The sequence below is a fragment of the Paramisgurnus dabryanus genome, chromosome 10 (genome assembly GCF_030506205.2).
Source record: "Paramisgurnus dabryanus chromosome 10, PD_genome_1.1, whole genome shotgun sequence".
Taxonomy (NCBI): domain Eukaryota; kingdom Metazoa; phylum Chordata; class Actinopteri; order Cypriniformes; family Cobitidae; genus Paramisgurnus; species Paramisgurnus dabryanus.
This window is the reverse complement of record NC_133346.1, coordinates 22,871,740-22,883,161: the sequence shown is the minus strand read 5'-3', so window position 1 is coordinate 22,883,161 and position 11,422 is coordinate 22,871,740. Positions and strand designations below refer to the sequence as shown.

Here is an 11,422-nt window from a genome sequence, read left to right as displayed (position 1 = left end):
AAAACTCCCCCAATAGGAAGGATGAGCTAAGTTTAAGTTTAATATGCAACTGTTTTAAGTCAAAAACTAATTTTTTTAAAACAAATGCAATGCTATGTTCAGAAATTATTATATGAATTTTATTTTATTTGAAAAAGTAAATGTGAAATGAGTTGCAGCTTAATATGAACAACAAACTGCACATGTGAAAAAAATGCAATTAAACATACTATAACAGCCTAGATCCCACTTAATGTCATTCCAAAGAGCCATTAGTTTAAAGCTGAGGTGGTGGGCATATGAAGTCTATGGTTGTAACTATGGTAACAATAAAATACTGAAAAAAAATGTTTCCCCTTAATGTCCAAAATTACTGAAATTACAGGGATTTTACACATGAAACAAAAACTAGTACATTACAAAACTAATAGATCTGTGAATTTTAGCTGCTCTCAGTTGATGCTTGATCTTTTATTTTGACTCCTCTTTGGTTTAGCCAACCAATCCATTTTTACGTTATTAAAACAGAAAGGCAAGAACTGATATCACAGTTTTGCAAGTGCATTAAAAATCTACTTAAATAAGTGACGATTGTATAAACACTTGCCTAGTTAAGTTCATCTTTTGGCGGACCACTGGGGGGACACTTTGAGAATTACTGCTTTAGACACATGTGCAGCAGGCACGTATTTTGACAAGAAGCATGATGAACATGGTTCACATGACGCACCGAACACATATTTTGACATGACCAGCAACACACATGACGGGCTAAATACATGTTGTGACCATAGACTGTAAAAAAAGATGGACGACGCCCGTTCGCTTTCTTCCAATGGTGAAAAGTGAAGCCGTCAGTGTCCCGATATGGCCCTGACATCATGGGTCTTGAGTCTGCGCAGTAGCGATTTCGGGACCAGTCATGCGCAGTAGTGAGCAGGAAGTAAAGCCGCGAAAGCAAGGCTCCGCCCTCGTTTTTACAGAATGCGCATATTACAGCTGTCAATCATGAAGTGACACCACTGTTTTTATAGCATTAAATAACTAACTAAAAACAAACATGGGGAGGCAGGGTTTATGACTTACACTGGGACCAGTCACTGGGGGGCGATTAATACATTTGAAAAAAATTTTTAATTAAGCATCTGGGGCAACATTGACTTCCATAATAAGAAAAAAATAATACTATGGAAGTCAGTGGTGCCCCAGATCTTTTTGATAATTAACATTTTTCGAAATATCTTTGTGTTCAGCAAAACAAAGAAAATTATACTGGTTTGAAACAACATGAGGGCAAGAAAATTATCACAGGATTTCTTTTTTTTTTGTGAATTATTCCTTTAAGGTCTTGTATTTTTTTTCATTTAATGTGTTTAATCCCACATTACTATAATATATAATAAAAATAGAAATATAATATTTATATATTTATGTTACTATATATATATATATATATATAAGAAATTAAATAGATTTTTAAATGTATATAAAAATAAAAGCAAAACGAAGTCTGATAAAGTAAAGTCTCACGTAGTAAATGCAGTACAGTCACAGGAAGTATACAATTTAAAATATCTTAAAGTCTTATGTAGCTCTTAATAGATAAATGCTATAATATCCCACCATAATGCAAAAACAAAATATAGCACAAAACAGAATATTTACAGTCGTGTTTTTAGAGAATCTGATTTCGGGGTGCGTGCACACAACACTGACAAACTTACACTTAGAAAACAAACAACCCACTCTTGTTTTCTTTTAGTTTGTCAGTGTTGTTTGTGCGCGTCTTTGACTTTGATGGACATCAATCTGACCAATAAGATCACTAAAAATTTTCAATTTGTTGCTCCCTGTCTCTGATTGGTCGGATCTGTCCGTGTGGGTGAAACCGCATTTTCCGGTTTTCCCTAATGCTGAGTCTTGGAAGAATTCGGGTTTAGTATCTGTTGTTTACGATTTGGATTACAACTAAAACAATGGAGGCTATTAATCGTTACAAAGTATCGTTTTGTGGTACGTTTGACATGAATTGATCATTTGTTTCGCGCGCAGCAACAGATTATCAAAGATAAGAAGACGATCGGCGATCTTTCATCGCAAAAGGCAACTTGATCTGGGGTGTGCACGCGTTCTGGAGGCTGTTTTTCGGATTTGTTGTGAGGTTTTCATTGTCAACTTTGTTTAAATCTCGGGTAAGTTTACAGCTTTCGGCAAATCACAGACTTTCAAATAACTTTTAAAATGGCCGAGCCACTGGAGACCAATAAATCTTATCTATACTTAATGTTATTGTGCAATCAAGCGATGCACGTATTGTTCAAAACCTGAATATTTAGTTTTCGCTGTCTAATGTTTAGAATAGCATGTTCACACTTTACTAAACTTATGTATTTATTTATATTTAATGTAGCTCTTCACTATTCACTAACGTAGTCAGTTTTTTGTTCTTTTGAATCTGTTTAAACATGTTTACCTTTCGCTTGTGTTGCTCATACATGTGTAAGAGTGATTGCATAAAGTCAGGCTGTGATTTTGTTCAGTCTGGTCCAGGGAGTGAGTCACTATTACTGGTTTAGTAAATGGCAGGGGACTGACTGCACCTTCTGCCTACGATCGCCTTCTTCCTCCTGTTCTGATCCAAACTTTTCCCATATTGCACCACGAACCTTTCATTAGAGCCTGAATTGCTTTCTTTTTAACGAAACTATCACTTTATCATCAAATGTGTGAACTTTGTCATCTCCACCCAAATGACAACGTAAAGAAAATGCTGCAGTTAAGTTGTTAACTGCTTCTTTAAGGACGTGTCACCTTTAATGATTGATTGATGAATGGAGAACAAGAAAAAAACCGCGAGACTCGTTCTACGGGCCAGATTGGAGCAGTCATGATTGGCATGTAACGTGGTTAGTCAATGTGACTCACTGTTGTCATGGAAACATCACGGCCAGTAAAATGTAGTTGTTTTTGCAACTATTTTTAAGTTTCGCACATTCGTTTGAAAACAACCATGACCTTTACTTCAAAAACACTTCATCCTGTGAATAGAATAGGAACACGGGACATTACCTTAATCCAATAAAAGAATTAAGAGCATGTGTAGTATGCAGGGGTTTAAGTTTAAGAGGTTGTAGTGAGTTGTCTTTCCTTACTTATGTGTCTGTCTACAGAACCAACATGCCACAGACAACTCCATATTCAGGCAAATTCAGCCCTGGTTCTTACAACAGCGGTCATAGTCATCGACAACCAGTGGAAGAAAACTATGGGGGTTTGCACTACCGTGATAATAAGCTTGTGTCTGGGTCTCTAGAAGCCTTGGTACAGTTACTTGTCCCTACTGTGGACTATTATCCTGATGTACGTATTCAACTTTTTTTTACTTCTGTTAAATGCTAACTTATGTAAATGAAATACTTATAAAAGTATATATATATATGACACTTTTATAAACCTATGTTGCTTGCTATTGACTGCAAATGTTGACTGATTTTGTCATTTTCCAGAGATCTTACATCTTCACTTTCCTGCTAAGTTCCCGCCTCTTTCTGCATCCGTTTGAACTCGTGTCCCGAGTTTGTTACTTATGTGTGGACCATCACAGGGTCGGTGACCCGCAGACAGATAAGGTACATGTTGTTGGACACAGTATAACCAAATTATTATATTGCAGAATGGGTTGCTCCGATCGATCGGTTTCACATCTGTATCGGTCGATCATCGTATTAAATGACTTGATCTGTACTCGCTAAATTTGCATATGTCATGAACCGATTTGTCTATTTACTTTTGTCATCATAGGGCTTCTGGATGCGGGCGCAGTTTAAAACGCAGTGCCAACATTTTTACAACCTGTTGCTCATGTGCGACATGTAAATTTAGATTTCTCTCTCTGCCTTTACAGAGATATGTGTATTTGTTCCATGAGGGCGCGCGCCAGTCCTAACATACAGTGCAACGCGTCTTCACATCCCCATTGAAACATTTTCTGACATTGCAATTTCATTCTGAAAGATTGTTATTTACATGCGTTTTGACAAGTTTAAACTTTTTAACTCACAGCTGCTCAGGACGCATGCACACAGACACAGCCTGTCATTCACACAAGTACAGAGCAAAGATCTCTCTCGCATCTTAAACCTACAGTACTGAAGAACTGTTTTACTTTAATTCATACAGCGAAGACAAGACAGGCGTAAGTGTTTTTAAAGGCTTATTAAATGGCTCTTTATAGAACGAATATTTCTTGTGCTAATAAAACAACAATAATATGACTAATTAAATAATAACCAAGGCAACATCTGTGCCATTACTTTATCTAGAAAAAAGGTTAACGGTTACAGTCATCAAAGAGCTTACATAGTAGCTTGAAGAATCTGTATCGGATGTTGGTATTGGCCGATCATGACGACAAGAAATCGGCACTCGGTATCGGCTGCAAAAATCTTGATCGGAGCGTCCCTAATTGCAATATATTTGTATGTATGTAGAGTCTATAATATTATATCTATACCTATTATTTCCTCTGATACTTTTGAAATCATTTTGCAGATGTATTTTAAATTTACAGTACAGAACAGTGCAATGAATTAAATATTAAATACTTTCCTTGGTTTTGATTATTTTATTCAAAACCAACCCAAATAGTGTGACTGTTTATAAATAAATGTAAATGATATGCCTAAATCATTATGGGCTTAATAAAGTCAGTACAAAAGTGCATAAACTGCATTAATAATATCAGCCTTTAGTAAGCAGAATAGCTCTAGTGTGACTGGTTCATAATGACATGCCTAGTGTGCTGAATTTTCCTCATCTCTTCAACAGAAACGAATACGAGAGATTGCACCGAAAATTGTGCAGCTGCTCACGGAATGGACGGAGACCTTTCCATACGACTTCAGAGACGAGCGTATGATGCGCAGCCTAAAAGAGATGACCCATCGTCTTGCTTTTGGAGATGAGGTAAGCAGCCCATGATCAAATCAAGATGGACCTGATGATGTCATTGATGCAGCTTTGATGATGCAACACAAACATTGTTATTATTGTGCATCACACGTCTGCAATGTATAGGATTGCCCATATGTAAATAAGCATGACTATTTTCTGAACAGCATTCGTATGAATAATTTTATAAACTGGTGTTGTTACAGTCTGTCAGTGTATTGGACAATAACTCAACTAGTATTTGCAGCCAAATAGGCATTAGTGCGTCATTCCCACGTAGTCTTGTTGGCTCCATGCCCTCAGTTCTTGGCTCACCCTTTTTTTTCTAAACAAGGCGTAATATCAAAAGCAGAACTGTCGCCTTTAGTTACCAAATGTTGTTTTTGGCTACAGACGTGAATGGCAGTGTTTCTGAATGTTGTAATGCTGACGTTGGAAATGCGTCTGTTGTTTTTTTGTGACTAGCTGTCACGGAGGGCCATGCAGAGACTCATTCAGCGGCTCTTGCGCAAACTGACCACTCTCGGACAGTACGAAGAGTCGCTGGCAACCATCAGCGCCGCCGCCGCTGCTGTGGACAGACCCACCGCCTTGAAGTCCAAACAGCAGTTAGCACGTAGAGATGAGTGCGTTATGAATCTCTGCGACGACCCTTTCGTCTTCGCCCAGCAACTAACACACATTGAAATGGTGAGAGATGGCGCTCCTCTGTTTGTCTGAGTACATTCTTAAAAGAAAAGTTCACCCAAAAGTTAAAATTGTGTCTCATTCTTACATCGGTCCAAACTCTGCTCTGTTTTCTCTGTGAAACATATTGTCAATTGTCCATTTATTTCATAAAAAAATTTTTTTTGCATTGTTTTCTAGGAAAAGCTCAGTTATATTGGCCCTGAAGAATTTGTTCGAGCATTTGTTCAGAAAAGACCCTCAGACAACCATAAGGTAAGCATGTCACACATCAGCTGGATTCACAGATTACACAAAACCTGGGTAAATAATTGTGGGTTTTCAATTATGTCTTTATTAGGGTTTCACAATATTTTATTGAAATATCGTAAATGTGTAATTCACAATATGCATACTTTAATACTTCATATAGTCATGTATAGTCTAGTCAGAGAAAACAATGTAAAACATGCATTTAGGTTACCTAATTTTAAATTTTTTAATAATGGAAATTAAAGTTCAATTTCATTTTACAAATGCAAAGCATTATTATATAACATACTGTACACCGATGAGCCAATACATTGACCTGACCCACCCCATCCTAGAGCAATAAGTGGACCTGGCAACCAAACGATGGCAGGGGTACACTTCATAGAGCTTTCTGTCAGTAGAGTGTTTGGTGTCAGAATGGGAAAAGCTGATGATTTATCAGATTTTAATAGTGGACAACTTGGAAAAACAGTAAGGACCAGAGCAATGTGTTGGAGAGCATGTTTCATCGCAACCTCCGGCATATGGGCCTGCTTAGCCGATGAGCCAGCCAGGTTCCTATGCTAACTGCACCCCATCGCCAACAATGCATGAAGTGAGCCTAAGATCATTGTGATTTGGCTGTGGATAGTTTGGAAAAAGTGGCCTTGTCTGTCGACTTAAGATTCCTGGTGCATCACATTGATGGTTGAGCACAGATACAACAATTACCAACAGAAGCTATGGCACCTGGATGAACTGTTGGATGGACACAGGCTAAGCGATGTTTCTTAGGACACTTAGGGCCCTGTTATCACAATTGCACCATCCTGACAGCTGTCAGATATCTAAACAAGTTGTGGATTAGGCATCATGGGCCGATTATAGGTTTCATACCGCCCCATGTTCCATTGTGGACCAAGTGGTGTGTTCCCTGTGAGTGATGGCCATTACCAACAGGATCCTCAAGGAGTGGCTCGAGGAACATGATGGTGAATTTCTGTTAATGTCTTGGCCTCCAAATTCACCTCACATATATGAACCAAATTGAACATTTGTGGTTTGACTTGGAGATATATGAGAAATGGGGGACCTGCTGTTGACATTATGGTACCAGATATCCCAGGAAACCTATTGACACAAATGACTTTCTTAGTATTTTTGTCTTGTTTTTAGTACAAATATATTTTAAGACAAATAATATAAAATTTAGGTGAATTTGTGCTTAATTTAAATATATAAACTTAACAGATTACTCTGATCATTAGGATTGGGTCAGTTAGAAATACCAAGCGCTCACTCAAAACAAGGCGAGTCAGCAATTGGCTATTATGCCACCTGTAGCTGGAATCAGCTTTCATAAGAGATAAGTTGTGCTTTAACACTAGACACTTTTAAATGCTTAACTATGCATAATAAAAACAAGACCAAAATACTAAGTAAGAGAGTCATTTTTTGCAGTGTGACATCAAATCAATGCTTTGCCTCATAGCTGCTGATTTGCAGGCTAACTGAGGTCCAACAGGATATTGAGCAGGTGGTCATAATGTAATGGCTTATCCCTACGAAGTTATTACATATTGCATTTTTATTCAATATTGTGCAGCCCTATTCTTCTATACACCACTATAACAATTGTTTCTAAATGGACAAAAATATTTCTGTTTTCAGAGCTTCTTCAGCAAAAGAAAAGTGAATAACCTTGAGGCTTATGTTGAATGGTTCAACAGACTAACCTACCTTGTAGCCACAGAAATTTGCATGGTAAGAAAATAACTATTTTGGCACAACCTTTGTAAAAACAACAACAGTCTAGTGATTCTCTGACTCGTGTATATCTTGTTCCTTTGAAAATAACAATAACAGACAAGCAGATTTCTTTATAGTTGTGAAAATGTTACCAGTGTCCTGTAAGTTGTCATATTTGGTTTGCTGTTACTGACATTTCACTGCCCTCTGCTGGTCATCAGCCTGTGAAGAAGAAACACAGAGCGAGGGTTTTGGAGTTCTTCATAGATGTGGCACAGGAATGCTTCAACATTGGCAACTTTAACTCCCTGATGGCCATTATTAGTAAGTGCATATTAAATACAGTTAGTACTCATTCATTTTATAAAGTTAATATTGAACTACATCTAAAGACTCTCACATGAAAATAGCTATGGATGGTGGCATGGCGTTAAAATAAGAAAAGACAAAAGTTAACCTAAAGTCACATCGTACAATAAATCGTTAAATGATTTCAGTAATATTTCCCTATTCTTTCAATGGCTACCAAAACTTCACCATGTAAAAACATGAAAGCAGACCTAAAACCATTGACACAGGAAAAGATTCTGATTGGCTGTTTCCTAGGGCCACTCCCCTAGAAATTTTTGCTTTTTCTTTGCAAAGGTTAGAGCCATTGGAAAAAAATTCTTAAAGGTATAGTTCACCCAAAAAATGAAAATGTTGTTATCATTTACTCACTATCAAGTTGATTACTGTATAAATTAGTTCTGCTGAACACAAAAACAAAGATATTTTGAAGAATGTTTGTAACCAAACAGATCGGGGGCACCATTCACTTCCATAGTAGTATTTTATTCCTTCTATGGAAGTCAATGGTGCCCCAGGTCTGCTTTATTACAAACATTCTGAAAAAATATCTATCTTTGTGTTTAGCAGAACTAAGTAATTTATACAGGTTTAAACCTTTAAAAACTTAGGGGTGAGAAAATGTATATTTTTCGGTGAACTATCCCTTTAACTAGAGTATTTTATTGCCAAATCACTTGAATTTATTAGTTTTATTTTTTAACTGTGCAGCGGGAATGAACATGAACCCTGTATCCCGGCTAAAGAAGACCTGGAACAAAGTCAACACAGACAAATTTGACATTCTTGTGGTAAGGAAGCCATTAAAGTTATGAGTATGCCTTTGCAATATGAGGGTCTATGCATGTACACGGTTAATTTTACGGTTTGTTTTGCTACCGTAGCACCAAATGGACCCATCAAGCAACTTTTACAGCTACCGCACAGCACTGCGTGGAGCGACTCAGAGATCAAGTACAGCACACACGAGCCAGGAAATGGTAATACAGTGTTGGATGTTTTTTTTTAAATGTGACATTTTTTACAAAACGTATAAATAATATATAATATTGTATGTAAGTTTACTATTTTTGTCCTTTTTTAGATTGTTATCCCATTCTTCAGTTTGTTTATTAAAGACATCTACTTCCTGAATGAAGGATGTGTCAATAGATTACCTAATGGCCACATCAATTTTGAGGTACGTTTTGTGATTGAGGCTGTTGTACATTTATCATTTAACATAGTTTGTTGTTACATAGGGTTGAAGAGTAAATAATTTAAAAAGTCGCTACTAACTTTATTGTATTAGTAGTGTGACAGTAGTTCAGTTTTTTTGGATACACTTAATTTGACTGTGTCCTTGTTACATGTGAGTACTAAGTAATTATGAGTATCATGTACGTACTATAGGGTTGGGTTTAGGGTTAGTATCAGTTACATAGTTCACTGTTATTACTATAATAATTATATGAAACAGGTGTGTAACAAAGTCATATGTATCAGATTATGTATCTAGTAAATGGATAAATACTATTTACAGTATCTATATACTACTATTAGGTGATTAATCACACTTTTTTTCTCTTCGGTAACAGAAATTTTGGGAGTTGGCTAAACAAGTGAGCGAGTTTCTGTCGTGGAGGCAGGTGATATGTCCATTCGAAAGAGACAAGAAGTTACTTCACTATCTCATCAGTGTGCCGGTATTCACTGAAGATGGTGAGCGCGTCCTTCTGTTCATTTAGGTATAAACTAAACCACATACACTTACTGTATAGAGTAACAAATCTGTTTTTCTGAAATGTTTCAGAGCTCCAGCTTGCTTCATATGAGAGTGAAGGTCCAGAAAACAACTTGGAGAGGGACACCCGCCGTTCCCTTAGGTTCATACCCTTATAAAGCATTTTGACACACATATATTCATCTGCCACTGCTAAATAGAAATGTTTAATATACTTTTCTTTTTTTCATTTGTTGCAGGACATCTCTCAGTAGAATGTAAATGGCAGCTTTGGGAGCGTGTCCTGACAGAAGGACTCTTGGCACTAAAGACTTTGAAGGACTTTTGTAATCATGGTATTTTTGTTGTTGTTAAACCTGAGGCTGGATTCTCATTGTGACAGTAACGCTATGCTAAAGGAAATGTATTCATCTCATGTACCTCAAGTACCTTAATGAAATGCTATAAACCTCCTGGGTGAATTAAGAGCAGTTCGCTGGCTGATCTGTTCTTTTATGTGTTTTTCTGTTATTTTTGATGTTGGTAGTTGGTATTGTTTTTGTGTACTGAACATATTTGTTACAATATGAAAATATATTTTTGTGTATAATAGTTTTATGTTGTATAAGTGTACATGTTTCCCTATAAAGACATTTCTCAGCTAAGTTGACTCGGAGTTTTTCATATTTTTACATGATGTTTTCTAAAAGTGGATTATGGATTAGAAATATACAGTACATTTTTGTGCTAATGTAGTTTTGCTGCACCACCTAGTGTCTGATCTAGTATTGCTTCTACAATTTTTCTTCATTTATATAAAAGCATATATAAAGAAATGAATCTTCTGTGTGGTTAGTGATTTAGATATGTCCCAGGTTATTAAATAAAGGTATACTTGAATGTATTAAAATACACTTAAATACAGCAAGCAGTGGTGAGGCTATACAAGGACCAGGGTGGCACTGGCCAAGTCTGGTCCACCCAGTCAGAAGATACAGAAATTGTTTTTGTGGGATTGCAGAAGAAATCACGCAAAGCCTAAATGATAATTGCTCACGCTTCATTCAGAAATAATTTTATATTGAAAGTTTATACTTTGCATATGTTTCTTAACCTTGCAAGTGTTAACACATGTAAATGAAGTGAAACTCTTTGAATGCACGAGGATGATAAATTGAGTTTTTTTTGCACACAGACACACATACTCAAATTGACACACACTCATAAATCCAAATGGCAAAACAATGTATTTCTCTTTCCAAAAATATGTTTTAAACATATGCCAAATACATTTTGTAGAAAGTAAAGCTTAATTAAATATATATTTGAAAATATATTAAGTTTTAACCTTCATATATTAACATATTTTTCAAAATGTATTTTAGGGGCAACAACAAATACAAGAAAACATCTAATTTTAAAACCAACATGGCAAAAGTATTTTTCTTTGCCAAAATATAAAAGTTTGTATAAAATGTATAAAGTACAAGTATAAAATATATAAGTACTTATAAAATATAAAATAAGTATATTTTTGCAGTTGAAAATATATATTTTTTATTTTAATCTGTAAAAAGTGTAGTGTCCTCCGATTGGCCAGCTAATCTGTACGTTGTGATGGGCCTGAATACCTCTGGATCGAACAGTTAACATTTCTACACATACAGAAAGAGAGTCATCCACGTGTATCAAATAAATTAATTAATTTATAAAACACCCAAAACAACTTACATTAAAAGCCATTCATAGCACACACGTCCTTGCCGCTTCAACCCA

The 11,422-nt window shown here is 36.1% G+C and overlaps 1 protein-coding gene across 1 annotated transcript; it reads left to right on the top strand.

The window, feature by feature from the left end:
* The first annotated feature begins 1,853 nt into the window (after positions 1 to 1,853).
* Positions 1,854 to 10,311, top strand: rasgef1bb (RasGEF domain family, member 1Bb). The gene is made up of 14 exons (XM_065290267.2): positions 1,854 to 2,171; positions 3,150 to 3,339; positions 3,486 to 3,608; positions 4,807 to 4,944; positions 5,395 to 5,619; positions 5,797 to 5,871; positions 7,519 to 7,611; positions 7,818 to 7,920; positions 8,656 to 8,735; positions 8,829 to 8,924; positions 9,029 to 9,124; positions 9,522 to 9,645; positions 9,737 to 9,809; positions 9,907 to 10,311. The coding sequence occupies exons 2-14, from the start codon at positions 3,157 to 3,159 to the stop codon at positions 9,926 to 9,928; spliced, it is 1,431 nt and encodes a 476-aa protein (XP_065146339.1). The 5' UTR covers positions 1,854 to 2,171; positions 3,150 to 3,156; the 3' UTR covers positions 9,929 to 10,311.
* The last annotated feature ends 1,111 nt before the right edge of the window (positions 10,312 to 11,422 follow it).